This window comes from Coregonus lavaretus (assembly GCF_964263955.1).
Source record: "Coregonus lavaretus genome assembly, contig: HAP1_SCAFFOLD_588, whole genome shotgun sequence".
Taxonomy (NCBI): domain Eukaryota; kingdom Metazoa; phylum Chordata; class Actinopteri; order Salmoniformes; family Salmonidae; genus Coregonus; species Coregonus lavaretus.
In genome coordinates, this window is record NW_028158031.1 from 1,764 (window position 1) to 24,037 (window position 22,274).

Here is a 22,274-nt window from a genome sequence, read left to right on the forward strand (position 1 = left end):
AACTGGACAGATGCAAACACAAAACCGACACCCTCCCTCCCCCGACATACGAGGCAACACACACAGCTTCAGGACAGACGAGACACAACAAACGTACTTACTCTCTAATTTTGCCATCAAAATGAAACCCAAAAACAGAGAGATTAGTAATTGATAATAGAATGTAGTCAAGTGAATGAACATCAATACAACTAGCCTCAATACAAGTCCCTTCACCTTTAACCATTTTAAAGCTAAACCAGTGCTGTGCTCAAAAAGTGTTTTATATCCAAAGATAGAATGTGCTTCTCTATTTCCAACTGATCAGAAACTGCACTGACATCTCCATAAATTACAAGTTAACTTTAATAATATTATATATGCCATTTGGCATACGTTTTTATCCAAAGCGACTTACAGTCATCCGTGCATTAAATTGTACGTATGGGTGGTCCCGGGAATCGCACCTATGATCCTGGCGTTGCAAGCGCCATGCTCTCCCAACTGAGCTACAGAGGAGCACTTTGCAGTACAATTACTACTGTAGTCAACCCCAGCTGAGCTTTAACTAGGCATATTTGACTAACAACTCTTGCAGGAGGGAGTTCTCATTGTTCCATTCCAGAATTCTACACCATTACGTAACTTTTGGAGGCACTAGGTAATCTTCAAAACTATTTTCTTTCTTTCAATCAATGTCCTTCCTTTTTCTCCTGCTCGCTCTCCAGTCTCCCTACCTTGTTGAGGTCCTCGTGCAGTCCGTCCATAAGGAAGAGTAGTAGCTCCTGGGAGTCCTGCTGTTCAAAGCCAGAGAACGATTCATTGATCTTCCCTATGGTGATCTTAAAGTCGCGGGGGCTGATAAACTTATACAGGCCCGACCACAGAGCCTTCATGATCACACCAAACTCCTCCGCTACCTCGCCCCTATGACCCAGGATATTAGCCCTGTCGGGGGGGAGAGGGTGGCAGAGAGAGAGAGAGAGAGAGAGAGAGAGAGAGAGAGGGTGGCAGAGAGAGAGGGTGGCAGAGAGAGAGATCTTTTTAAATATAAAAAATGTTTAAGCAGACGCTTTTATCCAAAGCGACTTACAGTCATGTGTGCATACATTTTTACGTATGGGTGGTCCCGGGGATCGAACCCACTACCCTGGCGTTACAAGCGCCATGCTCTACCAATTGAGCTACAGAGGACTTATCTTATCTTGGTAGTCATTTTTGTTGAAGTGGTATTAATACATTATCAATAGAACTACATTATCATCTGACTGATCTGTTGATATCCTCCTGATAGTAGTTCTTGTTGAAGTAGTCAGCCATGGCCGGGTTGTTACATTATAATCACTACATTATCATTACTACATTATCATTACCACTACATGACTGATCTGTTGATATCCCCCTGATAGTAGTTATTGTTGAAGCGGTCGACCATGGCCGGGGTGTTACTACATTATAATCACTACATTATCATTACCACTACATGACTGACCTGTTGATATCCTCCTGATAGTAGTTCTTGTTGAAGTAGTCCTTCCATGGCCGGGGTGTTACTACATTATCATTACTACATTATCATTACCACTACATGACTGACCTGTTGATATCCTCCTGATAGTAGTTCTTGTTGAAGTAGTCGACCATGGCCGGGGTGTTGCAGAGACACTGCAGGATGGAGTTCATGTAGCAGGTGTTGCCTAGGTTACGCAGGCCGGTGAGCGACGCGCCCAGACCGCCGAACACAGGGTTCAGGTTACGGATCTTAGCCGCAGACGGACGGGCAATCTCCACCTTGGCATAGACGTTAGCAGTGGGGGGTCTGGGAGAGGTATGGCAGTGAGAAGTTAGAAACAGTACAGTCAAATACACTGTATTGTAAAGCAGATAGCTAATGGGATTTAATCAACTTTCATCTGGAAATGTGAATTAAATACTTACGTGTTTCAAACATGTTAAATCAAGTTCTGTCATAATCCAATAGTATTTTTTTAATCATATCCATGAATCCAAATTATCTAGATACATTTAAATGCAATTTAGTCCAAGGGTTGATTTTATCTGAGTGTAAATCCTAAAGTCACGTTTCCCCAGACTCAGATGAAGTGTAGTCCAGGGGTGTATTGATAGTCCAGGGGTGTATTGATAGTCCAGGGGGTGTATTGATTAGTCGGATTTCGTTGCAAAACATTTTGCTACGGAAACTGTTACTATTGGACAAATTCAGCTAGGTCCCTCCCCCGTTTCGTTCCGTTTTCTCTGTTGGCTTTCGTTTGGTTCCTAGAGTAAACGGTAAACGGTTTCCGTTGCGAAACGTTTCGCAACAGACAAAACATTTTGCAACGGAATCCAACTAATGAATACACCCCAGGATTTAAAAACATTCTTAGTGGAGATTAGTGAAAAATAGCTTCTTAGTCCAGGACTAGGCTTAATCTGAGTGAGTGAAACCTATATATTGACGAGGCCCATCCATGTGATGATGATGTCACCTACTTGGTCTCCCTGTTAAAGGTTGGGGCAGCAGTTATGGGGGCGGTAACCTTCTTTAGCCCCTCCTCCCTCAGGTCCTGGGTGATGTCTGGAGAGGAGTAGGAGCGTTTCAGTTTGGACTGCTCCTGGTCGCGGTCCATGGTCTTGTCTGGCTCAGCGGGGCGGGGCTGCTTGTGTTTGGCCGTAGGTGGGGTGGAGGGGGGCGTCTGGGGCACGCTGACCTCAGGGGGGTAGAGGTGCACCCGGTTGGTTGGGGAATGGTAGTAACGGTAGGTACCGGTTACCGTGTCTAAGAACTGGTGGAAAGAGGATAGAGGGGAGGTTTTTTTCCTTTCTCCAATTTTCTTTTTCCTCACAATGATGGTTGTGTGTGAAAACACTCTCCATTGTATTTGCGTGCAATGTAGTTATCCATTTACGCTGATAGAATATGTCCACTTCAATGCTTTCCCCTTGCTGGCTACTTAGCAGTTCTCTTTGAACATCAAGAAACGATGGGTTAAATAGTTTGATGTGTCAGTTTAGTGTTCGTTTGTTTACCTTCATCCAGCCGACAGGCAGGCCTGGTACACGTCTACCCATCTCCTCACTCCTGGCTCTGGTCAGGAGCTCACGCTGTGGGACAACAGACACATTACACACAACACATACACGTTACACACACACACACACACACACATATTACATACACGTTACACAAACAGCGTACAGCCAATGTAAGGAGAATTCTGCCCAGTCAAAGGGGGGGGGTAGCTAGCAGTAGTATTTCAATGCAGGGTTCTTCTGTTGCTTCACTAGAATGTTCTGGGCAGGCAATGGTAGAAGAACAAAAAAATGAACTTGCAAACTCGGGGTCAAAACGTCCCAAGTGCCGTTTTGTGTCCCACAATTTCCAAGCGGTCGTGAACATGCACTCTGGATGCGGAAATAAAAATACCACTGAAGCTTTTTATAAAAACAACATCATGCCATGATGAGCAACACGTTGGGTTGTTTTGAGTGTTGATTATATACCTTGGGTATGTCATAGTCATCAGCTGTTCTGTGGTTTAATATCCCAGTCTGATAGCTCCTCCTCTTTCCAGCACTACTAAGCTTCATGGGGGAGGGGGCCTGGGGGTTGGGAGGGAGGGAGGGACACAACACAGCTCACATCATTTGACTACGCAGATTAAGCTATATGGGTATCGGTGAGATTGAATTGGCTGTATATTAGGACAGTCGTTCTCCAACCTCTCCTCAGGAACCCCCAGACGTTTCACAAGTGTATTGTAGCCCTGAACTATCTCAGCTGATTCACCTAGTCAAGGGCTTGATGATTGATTCACCTAGTCAAGGGCTTGATGATTGATTCACCTAGTCAAGGGCTTGATGATTGATTCACCTAGTCAAGGGCTTGATGATTGATTCACCTAGTCAAGGGCTTGATGATTGATTCACCTAGTCAAGGGCTTGATGATTGATTCACCTAGTCAAGGGCTTGATGATTGATTCACCTAGTCAAGGGCTTGATGATTGATTCACCTAGTCAAGGGCTTGATGATTAGTTGACCAGTTGAATCAGGTGTGCTGGCTCTGGAATAGATCAAATCCATGGAATGTCTGGGGGTCCCTGAGGAGAGGTTTGGACCGGCTGGGGGTCCCCGAGGAGAGGTTTGGAACGGCTGGGGGTCGCAGAGGAGAGGTTTGGAACGGCTGGGGGTCGCAGAGGAGAGGTTTGGAACGGCTGGGGGTCCCCAAGGAGAGGTTTGGAACGGCTGGGGGTCGCAGAGGAGAGGTTTGGAACGGCTGGGGGTCCCCAAGGAGAGGTTTGGAACGGCTGGGGGTCGCAGAGGAGAGGTTTGGACCGGCTGGGGGTCGCAGAGGAGAGTTTTGAGAGCCAATGTAGTAGGATATGGGTTGCACATGGGATGGGCTTATCAAATGTCCGCTGGTCATTGGGGACAGACGACTTATTAACTGGTGGCTAATGGATAGTATTAACTTCTGGTTGTTATCAGACGGGTGAGATGGATGGCTAATGGATAGTATTAACTTCTGGATATTATCAGACGGGTGAGATGGATGGCTATTGGATAGTATTCACTTCTGGATATTATCAGACGGGTGAGATGGATGGCTATTGGATAGTATTAACTTCTGGATATTATCAGACGGGTGAGGTGGATGGCTATTGGATAGTATTCACTTCTGGATATTATCAGACGGGTGAGATGGATGGCTATTGGATAGTATTAACTTCTGGATATTATCAGACGGGTGAGATGGATGGCTATTGGATAGTATTAACTTCTGGATATTATCAGACGGGTGAGATGGATGGCTATTGGATAGTATTAACTTCTGGATATTATCAGACGGGTGAGGTGGATGGCTAATGGATAGTATTAACTTCTGGATATTATCAGACGGGTGAGATGGATGGCTATTGGATAGTATTAACTTCTGGATATTATCAGACGGGTGAGGTGGATGGCTAATGGATAGTATTAACTTCTGGATATTATCAGACGGGTGAGGTGGATGGCTAATGGATAGTATTAACTTCTGGATGGATGGATGGGGTTTATATTAAGAGATGGGTTGGATATGGGCTTATTGGTGTTGGGCTGGAAAGGTACAGTAGTGACTGGGAGAAAAGGTACAGTAGTGACTGGGAGAAAAGGTACAGTAGTGACTGGGAGAAATGGTTAGATGCTTAGCGTTTTTTTAGCATCACAGAAACACAGACACACTGCCACAGACAGACAGACAGACAGACAGACAGAAAGACACACTGCCACAGACAGACAGACACACTGCCACAGACAGACTGCCAGACAGACAGAATGCCAGACAGACTGCCACAGACAGACTGCCAGACAGACAGACAGACACACACACTGCCACAGTGTACATCACTTGGGTCAAGCTTCCTGCCATCCAGGACCTCTATACCAGGCGGTGTCAGAGGAAGGCCCTAAAAATTGTCAAACACTCCAGCCACCCTAGTCATAGACTGCTCTCTCTGCTACCGCACGGCAAGCGGTACCGGAGCGCCAAGTCTAGGTCCAAAAGACTTCTCAACAGCTTCTACCCCCAAGCCATAAGACTCCTGAACAGCTAATCATTGCTACCCGGACTATTTGCACTGCCCCAACCCCCCCCCCCCCCCCTCTTTTACACTGCTGCTATTCTGTTTATTATTTATGCATAGTCACTTTAACTCTACCCACATGTACATATTACCTCAATTACCTCGACTAACCGGTGCCCCAGCACATTGACTCTGTACCGGTACCCCCCTGTATATAGCCTCCCTACTATTACTTTATTTTACTGCTGCTCTTTAATTATTTGCTATTTTTTATTTTTTACTTAACACTTTGTTTTTCTTTTCTTAAAAACCGCATTGTTGGTTAAGGGCTTGTAAGTAAGCATTTCACTGTAAGGTCTACACCTGTTGTATCCGGCGAATGTGGCAAATAAAATTTGATCTCCAAAAGTCCTTAAAGTTGGTGGAGTTGGTGCCTCTAGGGCAATTCAGGCAGATGTTAGAGGGCCTTTTACTGAAGAATGTGGTGTTCTCAAACGATTGGGTTTTGCTTTTCGTGTTTGCTTTTATGTACAGTGCATTCGTAAAGTATTCAGACCCCTTGACTTTTTCCATTTTGTTACTTTACAGCCTTATTCTAAAATGGATTCAATTGTTTTTTTCCCCTCATCAATCTACACACAATGCCCCATAACGACAAAGCAAAAACTGGTTTTTGACATTTTTGCAAATTTCTTGGGTATGACGCTACAAGCTTGGCACACCTGTATTTGGGGAGTTTCTCCCATTCTTCTCTGCAGATTCTCTCAAGCTCTGTCAGGTTGGATGGGGAGAGTTGCTGCACAGCTATTTTCAGAGATGTTCAATCGGGTTCAAGTCCGGGCTCTGGCTGGGCCACTCAAAGACATTCAGAGACTTGTCCCGAAGCCACTCCTGTGTTGTCTTGGCTGTGTGCTTAGGGTCGTTGTCCTGTTGGAAGGTGAACCTCCACCCCAGTCTGAGGTCCTGAGCGCTCTGGGGCAGGTTTTCTTCAAGGATCTCTCTGTACTTTGCTCCGTCCATCTTTCCCTCGATTCTGACTAGTCTCCCAATCCCTGCCCCTGATAAATATCCCCACAGCATGATGCTGCCACCACCATGCTTCACCGTAAGGATGGTGCCAGGTTTCCAAAGAGTTCAATCTTGGTTTCATCAGACCAGAGAATCTTGTTTCTCATGGTCTGAGAGTCCTTTAGGTGCCTTTTGGCAAACTCCAAGCGGGTTGTCATGTGCCTTTTACTGAGGAGTTGTTTCCATCTGGCCACTCCACCATAAAGGCCTGATTGGTGGAGTGCTGCAGAGATGGTTGTCCTTCTGGAAGGTTCTCCCATCCCCACAGAGGAACTCTGGAGCTCTGTCAGAGTGGCCATCGGGTTCTTGGTCACCTCCCTGACCAAGGCCCTCCACCGATTGCTCAGTTTGGCTGGGCGGCCAGCTCTACGAAGAGTCTTGGTGGTTCCAAACTTCTTCCATTTAAGAATGACGGAGGCCACTATGTTCTTGGGGACCTTCAATGCTGCAGAATTTTTTTTGGTACCCTTCCCCAGATCTGTGCCTCGACACAATCCTGTCTCGGAGCTCTACGGACAATTCCTTTCGACCTCATGGCGTGGTTTTTGCTCTGACATGCACTGTCAACTGTGGGACCTTATATAGACATGTATGTGCCTTTCCAAATCATGTCCAATCAATTGAATTTACCACAGGTGGACTCCAATCAAGTTGTAGAAACATCTCAAGGATGATCAATGGAAACAGGATGCACCTGAGCTCAATTTCGAGTCTCATAGCAAAGGGTCTGAATACTTCTATAAATAAGGTATTTCTAAAAACCTGTTTTCGGTTTGTCATTATGTGGTATTGTGTGTAGATTGATGAGGACTTTTTTTATTTAATCCATTTTAGAATAAGGCTTCAACGTAACAAAATGGGAAAAGGTCAAGGGGTCTGAATACTTTCCGAATGCACTGTATAGTGTAATTGATGTGAATATAGTTGTGTATAGTGTAATTGATGTGTATAGTGTAATTGATGTGTATATAGATGTGTATAGTGTATATGATGTGTATAGTGTAATTTATGTGTATATAGATGTGTATAGTGTAATTGATGTGTATAGTGTAATTTATGTTTATTGATTTGTTTGAAAGGTCGTCATTGTAAATAAGAATCTGTTCTTAATTGACTTACCTGTATTAATAAAGGTGACACTACCACAGACAGACAGACTAGATTCCCATTCTCCCATAGTGTTCACTCCCTCTCATGGCTTTAAAAGGAATGGACTGGTGTGTGGGATATGGTGGAAACTCCCTCCTCCCATGCTTGCACCAATCCAATGCTTTGAAATGCTATGAGGGGGAGTGAACGACTTCTATGAGAAGGTTAGAGAATCGGAACGCAGCCACAGACAGAGAGGCAGACAGAGAGGCAGACAGAGAGGCAGACAGAGAGGCAGACAGAGAGGCAGACAGAGAGGCAGACAGAGAGGCAGACAGAGAGGCAGACAGAGAGCCAGACAGAGAGGCAGACAGAGAGGCAGACAGAGAGGCAGACAGAGAGGCAGACAGAGAGGCAGACAGAGAGTCAGACAGAGACACTGACCTTAATCTCAGTGACGATATGGTTGGGAGCTGGCGAGTCCAGGGAAGCACTCTTTGTCGGCGTATCCTCCCTCTCCCCCTTCTTCTCTCGCTCCTCCCCAACCCCGTTCTCCTTCTCCTTCTCCTTCCTCCTCTTCTCCTCCTCATTTTCCTTCTCAGGCCTCTCCTGCTCTTCTTTCTCCTGGTTTTCCCGCCGTTCCCTCTCTCTCCACTCCTCCTCGGTGCGGCGTTCCTGTTTGCGTTGTTCCTGCTCTCGCCGGGCCTTCTCCATCAGAGCAGCCGTCTCCGTGTGGATCTGACTGCGTTCCTCATCCGTCAGCGGGACCGAAGGGTCAAAGGCCGGTTTGACCGAGCGGTTGGGTTGGGGTACAAACAGGCCATTCTGGGAGGAGGGGGGCAGGTCCCTTGGGAGGGCATCCAGGGGGGGTTTAGACCCGTCTGAGACCCTGACTGATGGCTTCTTGGTGCGGTCGATCTGGGGGAGAGAGGAAGACGAGGACGGGGAGGATTAAGGGTTTAATTCAACATTTGAAGAACAATAAATGGAAGTGGTGACAGTAACAGTCTTTCTTCACTATGACAACTAGGAAAAACCTAATTGTGGATTGCAGTCCTACCTTGTCCATAGACTGTTGACAGGGGAAGGAAACCAATGTCAGTTTGTAATTTAGGTCAACTATCCCTTTAATATATTTAAAGATAAATATTTTTTTTTTATTATTTTTTTTTTTATTTAACCTTTATTTAACCAGGTAAGCCAGTTGAGAACAAGTTCTCATTTACAACTGCGACCTGGCCAAGATAAAGCAAAGCAGTGCGATAAAAACAACAACAACAACAACAGAGGTACATGATAAAACAAACAAATACATGACCTCATGCAGTTACCTGTGGGATGTGCTTGGCTGTCCCTCCAGGCTGGCTGGTTGTGCCTGGTCCTGATCCAGGGCCCTTCTTGCTGTGGCCCACTCCAGGCTGAGTGGGCCCTGTGCGGGGTGAGTCTGTGGCGTCAGCCTCCATCCCTGTGGAGGGGGTCTCAGGGTGGGAGTGGGCCAGGTCCTCCGGGGGGGCACCGTTCACCTGTACGCTACCCAGGGAGGCAGGGGGAACCTGGGGTTCAGGGTCCGGCTCGGGGGGAGGGGGGGATGGAGGTTTGGGCTCCTCCAGTGACGGGTAGCTGAAGTTCACTGCTCAACAGAAAACATGAACTGGTAATGTTACAATAACTATTACATTAACTACTACTGAGGTTACGGTTTAGCTCTCAAACCGAGTCCAAAGGAGGACTACAAACCTACCCTGGGTTCATTTACACAAGGAGAAAAATGAGATCTCAAAGTTAAACACCACGCTAACACGGAGCTGAGCTAACCCACACACTGTGGGATCAATTCCATCAAACCCCCACTGCACCATGCTGAAGTAGCATATCAACTTCAAGGAAAGATCCACTCATTTTGAATGTTATATCCTATTTGTGCATCTCTGAGCGATGTTCTATCGATTGCTGGGGTCATGTTTTCATGTGTATCTGAGCTATTCACCGTTCAAGCAGGCAGCGTCATACCAGCTGTATTTCTGCCTGCTTGAACGGTGAATAGTTCAGAAATGAAATAAAATCATGTGTTTTGGGCACTGTGATGTGTTTGGGGTACAGACAGAAATGTGTGACTGTGGTACTCTGTGGGAGGGGGTTGTAGTTGTGTGTTCAGGGGGTTAGGGTGAGGGTTAAGGTTAGGATGAGGGTTAAGGTTAGGGTAAGGTTAGGGTTAAGGGGTACTCACTCTGTGGGAGGGTGTTGTAGTTGTGTGTTCGGGGGGTTAGGGTGAGGGTTAAGGTTAGGGTAAGGTTAGGGTTAAGGGGTACTCACTCTGTGGGAGGGTGTTGTAGTTGTGTGTTCGGGGGGTTAGGGTGAGGGTTAAGGTGAGGGTAAGGTTAGGGTTAAGGGGTACTTACACTGTGGGAGGGTGTTGTAGTTGTGTGTTCGGGGGGTTAGGGTGAGGGTTAAGGTTAGGGTGAGGGTTAAGGTTAGGGTTAAGGGGTACTTACACTGTGGGAGGGTGTTGTAGTTGTGTGTTCGGGGCGGTCTGACTTTGGCGTTGGATGTGTACATCGGGTAGAAGAGGAGCCAGCTCTCATAGCCTCCCTCCAGGACCATGGGCTCACTACGCAGGATAGTGGCACTGTCCCACTGTGGAGCACACAGTACCTCAATGGAAAACACACTGACTGAGGAAACACACATTACCTCAATGGAAAACACACTGACTGAGGAAACACACATTACCTCAATGGAAAACACACTGACTGAGGAAACACACATTACCTCAATGGAAAACACACCGACTGAGGAAACACACATTACCTCAATGGAAAACACACCGACTGAGGAAACACACATTACCTCAATGGAAAACACACCGACTGAGGAAACACACATTACCTCAATGGAAAACACACCGACTGAGGAAACACACATTACCTCAATGGAAAACACACTGACTGAGGAAACACACATTACCTCAATGGAAAACACACCGACTGAGGAAACACACATTACCTCAATGGAAAACACACCGACTGAGGAAACACACATTACCTCAATGGAAAACACACCGACTGAGGAAACACACATTACCTCAATGGAAAACACACCGACTGAGGAAACACACATTACCTCAATGGAAAACACACCGACTGAGGAAACACACATTACCTCAATGGAAAACACACCGACTGAGGAAACACACATTACCTCAATGGAAAACACACCGACTGAGGAAACACACATTACCTCAATGGAAAACACACCGACTGAGGAAACATCGCAGGGAACACACATTCCTATGGTATTTACCTTGTAGAGAGCATCTTTGAGGCTTTGTAAGGTGGTTCCCAGTTTGAGGTCAGTGACAGAGCTGAACCAGTCCAGCAGGATGATGTAATCTACAAACCCCCGTCTCTTCCACGTCTCTCTGGATGCATCAGGTAGATTGGCCTCTATCTGGTTCACTGTGATGCTGTGGGAACAGAGTAACAACATGTTAGCCTTTAGCAGGGGTTCACAACACACAGCCCGCTGGCTGAATGGCCCCAGAGAAGACAGCTTGTAGCCCGATATACAAGGTCAGAGTGGAGACCTGGATCAACCATACATGTAACAACCCTCCCCCCAACTCCCTCCATCCATCCATCGCTCCCTCCGTACCCAGGGTTGATAGCCTCCTCTGGGACACTGATGACAGTCTGTGTGGGGACCTGGATCTGTGAGTCCTGGAAGTCTTGGAGGCAGCGAGCGTCCATCACAATGACCGTAATGGCCTGGTCCTTCATCATCTTGAACAACCCCTCTGCTGTGATCCCTCCTGCTGGCACTGCAGCTAGGGAGGGAGGGAGCGAGGTAGGGAGAGAGGGAGGACGGTACGGTGGTAGGGAGAGGGAGGGAGGTAGGGAGAGAGGGAAGGAGGGAGAGAGGTAGGGAGAGAGAGGGATGGAGAGATGGAGACATGGAGGGAGGGAGGGAGGACAGTACGGTGGTAGGGAGAGAGGTACGGCGGTAGGGAGAGAGGGAGAAATATGGAGAAATCAATAAACATCAGCACCAATCTGCTGTGTAAAACAACTTATACGCATGTCAAAACTTCAGATTACCTCAAATTCTCACAGCGCAAAAACAACTTTTTAAAAAGCCTAGTTTTTTAGTCCGTTTACTGGTCACCATCTTTACCTTTTGAAGGTCCATTTTTCAACTCCTTCTGCTCCTTCACCTGGGACACAGAACATTACAACTGAGATCACAGCGTCTTAAAATACCATCTCTCAACCACAATAACTGGTGCTGGCAGGGGTGGTGTAAACGTTCACCTCAATAACACACAGAACAGAAACATGCTTCACCAGGCTTTCACTAAACTGTGATCTGTTAAGGCGTCTTTCAGTTGTGACATCTAAAATGTATTTATATTCAACAGCTGAGCACATTACTGGAGTTAATTCAAGCTGATTACAATCTATTTATTACAGTGTAATAAACATTAACCTTTGGATCCAAACATTGTTTTTAAAAGGAATAAATTGATCCACTTTCATCTGTGTCATCCGCACAGGAAAAGCACTCACACACACACACACACACACACACACACACACACACACACACACACGTGTGAACATACTCACTTCAGGTACGTGGGAATTCTGAGATCATGAATTAACAGAAAAGATCAACCAGGACACGGTGTTTCCCAGTACCACTTGCTTCTGTATCGGCCTCTCAGCCTTGGGTGAGAAGCTTTTCTGTCCTCGTCATCATTCATCATTCAGGCACCTACCTTCTTGTTCTCTTTCCCTCCTTTTGGAGACGCCCGCCCTCCTCCTTTCTCCGTCCTGTCCTCCCTCCTTTTCCTCTCCTCTTGTCTCTCTTTCTCCTCAAGTTTTTTGCGAACCTCGACTTCCTCGTACCTTAACACACACACACACAGGAAAACAGAAACCGTGACCCGTAGAAACATTAGGCTTGACGGAGAGATTCTATAGCTTCAAAATCAACGTATATCCGTCTTCGGCAAAAGTCAATGGTCTTCTTCAACCATTCACGGGGTATTGAAGTTCAGCTAAAAACCTATGCCATCGGAATACCAGTTGATTTAGGTGACATTCAGTTACAAAGTGCACAAAGTGAATGTAATGTCTGTGAATGAATGACATCAACACAGAGGGCAGGGCACCAACCTGAGCTTAAGGCTTTCAGAGAGCTTCTCGGCTTCTTCTATGGCTTTTTTAAAGCTGGTGGGCCCCAGCATGGACAGGAAAAACTCCTTGGACAACAGAGAGAAAAGGTGCTTTGGATGGCAGCATTCTCAAGAACAACAGAAGCAGCTAGCTTAAATCAATACATCGTGTCATTGCCAAACAGAATGAAATTTCACAAGTCAGTGAAATCAAGTACATTTACTTATTGATCGTTAACGTGTCACTTGCAACATCCACCTCAACTAAGAGAGTACAATTCTATCACCCGTCGGAAAATCAATAGTCAGTGCAGTAAGTTTATTCTTTGTATGGTTTGAACCCTCACTATGGGCAGTATCATAACAGTCCCGTGTGGGAGTGTTGCGCATAACTAGTTCTGCAGTCTCCAATCACACATAGCCCATGTCGGCACAGGGTCGAATCCCTCCTCACCCACTACTCCCTGTTCTCCCCTCCACCTGCTGTGTCCCCCATTACATTCCTACTGTCTGAAAAATCATTAAATACGTGGGGAGATCGGAGCTCCCAGTCTCCTTTAAAATACATTGTATGGCTTGAAACCTCTCGGTGGTCTGAGTAGCAAAACATGGGTGGTGTTCACTAGGCACAAAATGGAAGAACAGGGAGGGTCTAACCTGAAGGTGTCTAATAAGAAAGGCTTGTATTGGTTTAGCTACATCTTGGTACGGTGTGCGCTAATGGGCCATGGTTGGTACCTGTTGCTGCTTGAAGTCGGGCCTCTTCTTGATGAGATCATAGACTGTCAGGTATTTCATGTAGAGGACGTAGGACTTCTCCTCGTCTCCATCCAGACGACACTCCTCCGCAGCCTTGAAAATCTTACAGGCACTCTGGACATAGCTGCAACACAGAATAGAACATCTTACATACACTCTTGTACATAGCTGCAACACAGAATAGAACATCTTACAGGCCCTCTGGACATAGCTGCAACACAGAATATAACATCTTACAGGCCCTCTGGACATAGCTGCAACACAGAATAGAACATCTTACATACACTCTTGGACATAGCTGCAACACAGAATAGAACATCTCACAGGCCCTCTGGACATAGCTGCAACACAGAATAGAACATCTTACAGGCACTCTGGACATAGCTGCAACACAGAATATAACATCTTACAGGCCCTCTGGACATAGCTGCAACACAGAATAGAACATTTTACAGGCCCTCTGGACATAGCTGCAACACAGAATAGAACATCTTACAGGCCCTCTGGACATAGCTGCAACACAGAATAGAACATCTCACAGGCCCTCTGGACATAGCTGCAACACAGAATAGAACATCTCACATACACTCTGGACATAGCTGCAACACAGAATAGAACATCTTACATACACTCTGGACATAGCTGCAACACAGAATAGAACATCTTACAGGCACTATGGACATAGCTGCAACACAGAATATAACATCTTACAGGCCCTCTGGACATAGCTGCAACACAGAATAGAACATCTTACATACACTCTTGGACATAGCTGCAACACAGAATAGAACATCTTACAGGCCCTCTGGACATAGCTGCAACACAGAATAGAACATCTTACAGGCCCTCTGGACATAGCTGCAACACAGAATAGAACATCTTACATACACTCTTGGACATAGCTGCAACACAGAATAGAACATCTTACAGGCACTCTGGACATAGCTGCAACACAGAATAGAACATCTTACAGGCCCTCTGGACATAGCTGCAACACAGAATAGAACATCTTACAGACCCTCTGGACATAGCTGCAACACAGAATAGAACATCTTACATACACTCTGGACATAGCTGCAACACAGAAGAGAACATCTTACATACACTCTTGGACATAGCTGCAACACAGAATAGAACATCTCACAGGCCCTCTGGACATAGCTGCAACACAGAATAGAACATCTTACATACACTCTTGGACATAGCTGCAACACAGAATAGAACATCTTACATACACTCTTGGACATAGCTGCAACACAGAATAGAACATCTTACATACACTCTTGGACATAGCTGCAACACAGAATAGAACGAGTTAGGGAAACCCTTATTTAGACCACCAGTTTTCAGGTCATTATTTTAAAACAAAACTGCCATTTGAATGACATCCATGTCAGAACAATAGCCTACCTCCTGGTGTTGATTTTGTCAGGCTTGACTTCAGCTTTCTTGTTGAGGTCCCCCAGATTAGTAGAGAGGTACAAGCCCTTCACCCCACTGGACACTGCAGGCATCTTCAATGGTGGGTTATATATCAAAAGATCACCAGCACTGTACAACGTTCACATATTCCAGTCCTCACATCTCTGGAAAGACAAAACAATTAAATAGCTTTTATTATTATTATTACTAACCCCTTGCCTACCCCAGTCGTAGACGCCAACTACCTTTAGCTCCTATTGATGAAGAGCCCAGACGTTCGGTCTGAACGGTAACATGCATCGCTTGTGGTACACTTTTGGAAACTTAAGGAACATATATTTTTCATATCAGTGGAAAAAAAATATTTAAAAAAAACAAAAAAAGGTTAAATTAGTACACACTTTTAAAGAGTTTGGGTTCCCACTCGGCCATTTCTCCATGTTACAGCGCATGTTTCCAGAAGACAGAGGCGACCACCTGTGCTAATTACCTATCTAGCATGCTCAGAACCTGTGTAACCTGTGTATGATGGACGAACGCCACCAGAAACACGTTGTAACTGAAAAATACTGTTGGTTGCAACTGTGATGAACCTGGTGGTCCTGGGCTGGGTTTCTACTAAACTAACATATGGATTTTTTTTTTAAGATGGTCATGCCAAGGATCATTTAGCTATTTGATTTTGAACTAGTGACGACCCCTAGACAGCTGACTCCTGATTCACGGGGCGGCAGGTAGCTTAGTGGTTAAGAGCGTTGTGCCAGTTACCGAAAGGTTGCTGGTTCTAATCCCCGAGCCGACTAGGTGAAGAATCTGTCGATGTGCCCTTGAGCAAGGCACTTAACCCTAATTGCTTCTGTAAGTCGCTCTGGATAAGAGCGTCTGCTAAATGACTAAAATGTAAAAAAAATGTAAATGTAAATTTCAGGACCCCTGTAAGTACCCCAAAAATGATTTGATGAAACATTGAATTTGGCCTTACTGCTGTTAGCCCATAGAAACACATTGAATAACAGATTCATAAATGGCAAAACAGATATTCGAAAAATCATCAAATGGAAGTATGTTGTTTTGAAGTGTCTGTGTCTGAGAGACATAAGTACGATCTGGACTTTTTGGGTATTTTTCTTTACAAACATTTAACCACTTTTTTTTTTGCACTAAAGTACTTCCATTCACGTTTTAACTGGTACCGGGCTGCCAACAGACACGTCTTGTGGGCATCCTAGAGCAAAACAACCGACATGTACGCGTTTCGATGGTGGAGTCATGTGTGTGTAGCCTAAACTGTTTCGGACGCTACAGACAGAAGTTGGCAGATCGGCGGTACCGACTTCAGATGAGTCCCATGACTCTTGTGGGGGTCATAGAGCAAAACGGATTAGTTAGTCATATTATACTGAACAAACAAATAAATGCAACATGTAAAGTGTTGGTCCCATGTTACATGAGCTGAAATAAAAGATCCCAGAAATGTTCCATATACACAAAAAGCTTTTTCTCTAAAATGTTGTGCACAAATTTGTTTACATCCCTATTGGTGAACATTTCTCCTTTGCCAAGATAATCCATCCACCTGACAGGTGTGGATTATCAAGAAGCTGATTAAACAGCATGATCATTACACAGGTGCACCTTGCGCTGAGGACAATAAAAGGCCACTAAAATGTGCAGTTTTGAGGGAGTGTGCAATTGGCATGCTGACTGCAGGAATGTCCACCAGACCTGTTGCCAGAGAATTTATAAATCCTCCATATCTACAGAAATAAGACTGATCCTGCTTATTGTATTTTGTTTGTTTTTCTACCCCCTTTTTCTCCCCAATTTCGATCTTGTCTCATCGCTGCAACTCCCCCAACGGGCTCGGGGGGCGAAGGTCGAGTCATGCGTCCTCCGAAACATGACTCACCAAACCACGCTTCTTAACACCTGCCCGCTTAACCCGGAAGCCAGCCGCACCAATGTGTCGAAGGTAACACCGTTCAACTGATGAACAACGAGTTGCTAGAGCACGATGAGCCAAGTAAAGCCCCCCCCCGGCCAATGAGAATGAGACTGTTTTTAGTCTTTGCTGTAACAAAGGCTTTACAAAAAACATTACAACAGACTCTCTGGTATGCTTATAATTGATTTAGTGTTGTGTTACATGGTTCCAAACGGTCAGAAAAATATTGTAATCTAACAGCACCTGTTTGGCCACATAATATGCAGCAGCGCTCCTTACCTTCTTTTTCTTGATCTCCAGTATTTTCCACAACTAGTCAAATTTATTCCACCCATCTGACTTCCCCTTTACCTCCTGAGCAACCAGTAAACATTACCCCGTTTCCAGTTTATTTGTCATGTCCTCTGCATCAATTTTAATGTCACATGTGTTCGGAGTTTGTTATAACCAATTTATTGATGTGATTATGATATGCTATAGGTCAGGCCCTATTGATCACGTGCATGCAATGCATACATGTGTCACGTAAAGAGAGCAAGGGTTGAGGTAACAAAACTTTTCAGTCAGAAATGGCTGTCATTATGTTGCAGCTTCAGCAACATGGACAGCGTGATAAACACTGTTTAAGTTCTGTAGTGGTCAATGCAGCATGGAGAGAGAGAGACAGGCAATGGGTGCTAGTCACACAGTCACTCGCTGTCTTTTTTTTTTAAACACAGCAAGTCTGAGCACAATCAAATCAATTGCAGTCGGACTCCCTCTAGTCATTTGTGTGTCTTAATTATTTCATCAAACAGTGCGCTTAAAGCATCAGACAAGCTCAGTGCATATGGTTGATTTGATTAGAACACATAGGATGTGTCTATATATGGAAAAATACGTCGTAAAATGTAGACCAACCGATTGGTTGAAAGAACAGACGACTCTCGGTCGACCAAGTTTTTTTATATGTCGGGGACAGCCCTAATGATAATGCATGGCCCCATGTCGCAAGGATCTCTACACAATTCCTGGAAGCTAAAAATGTCCCAGTTCTTCCATGACCTGCATACTCACCAGACATGTTACTCATTGAGCATGTTTGGGATGCTCTGGATCGATGTGTACGACAGCATGTTCCAGTTTCCGCCCATACGCAACAACTTCGCACAGCCATTGAAGAGGAATGGGACAACATTCCACAGGCCACAATCAACAGCCTGATCAAATCTATGCAAAGGAGATGTGTTGTGCTGCATGAGGCAAATGGTGGTCAGACCAGATACTGACTGGTTTTCTGATTCACGCCCCTACCTTTTTTTGTTTTTAAAGGTATCTGACACCAACAGATGCATATCTATATTCCCAGTCATGTGAAATCCATAGATTAGGGCCTAATGAATTTATTTTAATTGACTGATTTCCTTATATGAACTGTAACTCAGTAAAAAAAAAAATGGTTGCGTTTATATTTTTGTTTATTGTAGAACCTTGTCCAATAGGTTTTTGACGTTTTTGTTAGTAAGCAGTTGTAAGCGAATGGCCAAGCAAAGTACTGTATTGTGATTCGTATCCCTGCTGGTCAATTTCCAGTGTACTCGTGATTATCTTTGGCAGTTCCGCTGGGGTAATCCATCCGAGCAAGATGTAAACATGAACTGCGAATTTAGCAAGGCTTTCAAAAACGAAACCACAGATAATATCTTTGACGAAATTGTAAATATAATATATGTGACATTGGACTTGCTACTAGCTAGCACGTTCGCAAAACTGTAAATTAACAAGCCAGGTAGCTTTCCATACACACAAAAAGCTTATTTCTCTCAAATGTTTACCCAGGAAGTCCAGTAGCTAGCCTACCACCCGTTTGTCAAGTTAGTTTGTTAGCAGGATAGCTAGCTTGTTAGCTAAGCTATGCTAGCTTTCACTGTAGTTGTTTATTCAAACAGGCTCCGTCAGCTCAAGGATGTTTAGCTAGCTATGTAACGACAGAGAAATTATAACCGTAAATATAACGGCGAATAACCTCCGACAGTTATTGCAATGATGAGATAGCAAGTGAATACGTTTGAAAGGAGGAAATAATACAACTTACCATAACGTTGCACTGTTGTCTTGTTCAGCTTTTTCTAGACAGTGTTTTCCGCCAGTTACCACAGCCACAAAGTCAAAATTGGCTATATCGTAAAAGTTTATGAAAACAAAAATGTGCTTTTGGGGCTTGATTATAGATTAGTGTTAGGTGTAGGGTTAGCAGTGTGGTTATGGTTACGGTTAGGTTTACAATCACATTTGAAGAAGATACATTTTAGAAACAGGCGGGGTTTATGACTTTGTGGCTGTGGTAACTAGTGACGACCCCTAGACAGCTGACTCCTGATTCACGGAAGAACTCAAGGGGGCGTATTTGTTCAAAACGGCCAAGCTTTTATCAACGATTAAAATACAACACTGCTAGAAAACACCAAACATTTGCTACGTGAGGCTTATTTGATCGAATAGAAGTTTCGTAATGGTTAAGTTGTTATGAATGCACTGATGTAAGTGGACGCGGCATTTCGGCCACTTTGTTATAATAAAAAAACAAGCATAACTCTTTCTATCCGAGTTATGCTTGTTTTCTTAAGAGATAGATAAGCGCTTTCTGGTGGCAGGTCTAGTGTAAAAATACACCCCCCACACTGTCTGCTGCCATTCTACGAGAGATGTAGGGTGCTTTATTTTGCCCCACTGGATGTGGAAGTTGGATCTCTTTCGGTTGTAAAAAAAAAAATGCTTCCACTTCCCCCGGAAGCTAGATCATTCTTGTGATTTCCTGTTTACAGATTTTCAAAACTACGAACAAGTGCTAAGGCGCTAGCTATGTCTTTGTATAATGATTTTTCGGTAGAATTTATACCTCTTAAGACTAAAGCTCCCGATTTACTGGTAATTGCGGATAAAGTTTTTACATGACATCCCACCGTTTTATAAGTCAGAACACAAAAAAATTGAGGAATATATAATATAGTCGTGCGTGACTCCCAACAAAATAAAATGGTGGCTGGGATCTTGGTTGAACAAGAGGGAGAAGTCTCTACACCCTGCGCAGTCGGTGCGCTGCAGAGTTGCGGGTTTGCATTATGGTTTGCATGCAAGCTCTCCTGCTGTCGAAGTGCTGTCTGTAGTGGATTCTCTATATTAGTCTATCTGCACATTCCTATCCAGTAGGCTAATAAAAGCCTAGTAAGCTAGGCTAGAAAGATTGACAAAAAAGAAGGAACAACATCTGGTTATTCCTTCTCAGATTTATTTTTGTTGCAACATAGGTCCCGTGTAGCTCAGTTGGTAGAGCATGGCGTTTGCAATGCCAGGGTTGTGGGTTCGATTCCCACGGGGGGGCCAGTATGAAAATGTATACTCACTAACTGTAAGTCGCTCTGGATAAGAGCGTCTGCTAAATTACTAAAATGTAAAAATATATAACAGCTTTTGTAGTGCACAAAATCCTTATAGGGATAGTTCAGGATTTTTAACGTTATCGCAATGACTGGAAGTTTATTGTTATCTCCTAGCAGTCATTGTGCTAATGCTAGTTAGCATTGGCTCGCGAAACTACCTCTAACTTTCCTTCATACTGGACACAGACACATAAATATGGTATCCACAAGTTCATCTGACTCTGGGAAAGTACATAAAGGGCCTCAAAATCCCAAAGTATCCCTTTTTAAGTTCCATCACTGCTAGTATATTAATAAATATCCCATCCACTCCTTCACAACCCGGGTGCCTGCTGTTCTCCACTGATCATTCTTTATGTAACAACATCTTTGGCTTTTAAACAAATTCATGTGAACTTTTTTTAAATTGACAAACATAACATTGTGTCCTATGTTATTCTAATAAGACTATTACATTGAATTACCAAATCACTAGTAACAAAGGAAGTTCCTCCTCTCCTCAAAGTCCCTGGTTCCCCAATGCTCTCCCTCTCTGCCCAGGGTCCCACAGCGGAGGTGTTGGGTGGGGCAGCCTGAGCCAGCCTCCTCCCAGTCCAGGCCTGGTACTCCAGGGGTCCCCGTTCACCCACGGCCAGAAGCCACTGAAAAAGCATAGACCGGTCCACACATGGTCTGTCTGGGCCCCCTTTGAATTCATAATTCTCTGGACCTGGAGCTGCTCATTCTCAGACAGCAGGCTGGTGAGGTCAGTGTAGTTCTCCCTGCAGTGCTCCAGAGCCTCCTCCCATGTCTTGTTCTCCTGCACCAGGACCACGTTCAGATCAAAGCAGAAGAAATAGTTTCTTTGATTGCACAGCCCAGCAGCCATCTCACCCTGCCTCACACCGACACAGTCATCGTTGCCATGGTTAGTTAGACAGACTTTACTCCAAGACCTGAATGTTGAGTTCCACCCTCCAGACCACTTCCACTCTGTTGGGTCAACGCAACGGTATCTTTGTACAGACCGTTCCAAGCCAAAGCAACTGATGATATGTTAGAGGAGTTCTCTGCTTCCTCCTGGTTGCTGATGAAGGCCATGTCAGTTTAATGCTCTCTGCAGTACTGCTGAGCTTCTGGACTTTTATATTATTTTATATAGTGGAACTGTTTGGTCAGACCACAGGAGACCACTAAACAGTGTCTAAGGCCGCAGTGCCTACTACTGCGATTTCGAAGTTGACGTCGGCAACCCTCCATCCCTGCTCTGGATCGAGTGGGGCTTTTCCATCTGTTAGAGGCCTGCGCCAGGCGCCGGGAGCAACAGGCTCAAGTTATCCTGCCTCTCGCCCGTCCATAAAGGGTTCTCCGAATCCTGTGAAGCGTGGGAGTTGGCGGATTTCCTCGTCCTTCTCATCAGCCGTGATTTTGGGCAGCTCCGTGGTAAGAAATGTGACCGTTCCTGGTGCAAAATCAATGTTCTATCCCGGAGCTTGAGTAAATGACATGGAAATCGATTCTATCATAGTCCATGTGGGTTTTAATGACATTATAAAGGGCAGCTCTGAACAGTTGAAACTGGATTTTAAAGAGCTGATTGACTCTCTGCTAGACACTAAGAAAATACCCATCATATCTGGCCCTGTGCCCTCTCTGAATCGTGGCATTGAACGCTTTAGCAGGATTATTTCTCTTCACAACTGGCTACATGATTATTGCAGCTCAATGGGTGTAACTTTTGTTGACAATTTCAATACCTTTTCGACACAAAACACATTTTCTAAGGAGGATGGGATCCACCCAAATCATTTGGGTTCCTGGATCCATTCACAGCATTATAAGGCTGCGTTAAGACAATGACTTATCAATGACCCA

At 44.9% G+C, this 22,274-nt stretch overlaps 1 protein-coding gene across 1 annotated transcript; it reads right to left on the minus strand.

Annotated features, from left to right (window-relative positions):
• Nucleotides 1-716: 716 nt before the first annotated feature.
• LOC311124498 (ubiquitin carboxyl-terminal hydrolase 8-like) lies at nt 717-19,271 on the minus strand (the record flags this gene model as incomplete). Its single annotated transcript, XM_084198636.1, has 15 exons — nt 19,076-19,271; nt 15,045-15,220; nt 13,614-13,758; nt 12,877-12,962; nt 12,477-12,606; nt 11,873-11,912; nt 11,354-11,525; nt 11,003-11,165; nt 10,195-10,336; nt 9,034-9,332; nt 8,147-8,620; nt 3,010-3,084; nt 2,473-2,765; nt 1,577-1,798; nt 717-927 (listed from the first exon to the last, which is right to left on the minus strand). Coding segments are annotated over exons 2-15 (2,556 nt in total), but the record flags the coding sequence as incomplete, so codon positions are not given.
• Between the last annotated feature and the right edge of the window lie 3,003 nt (nt 19,272-22,274).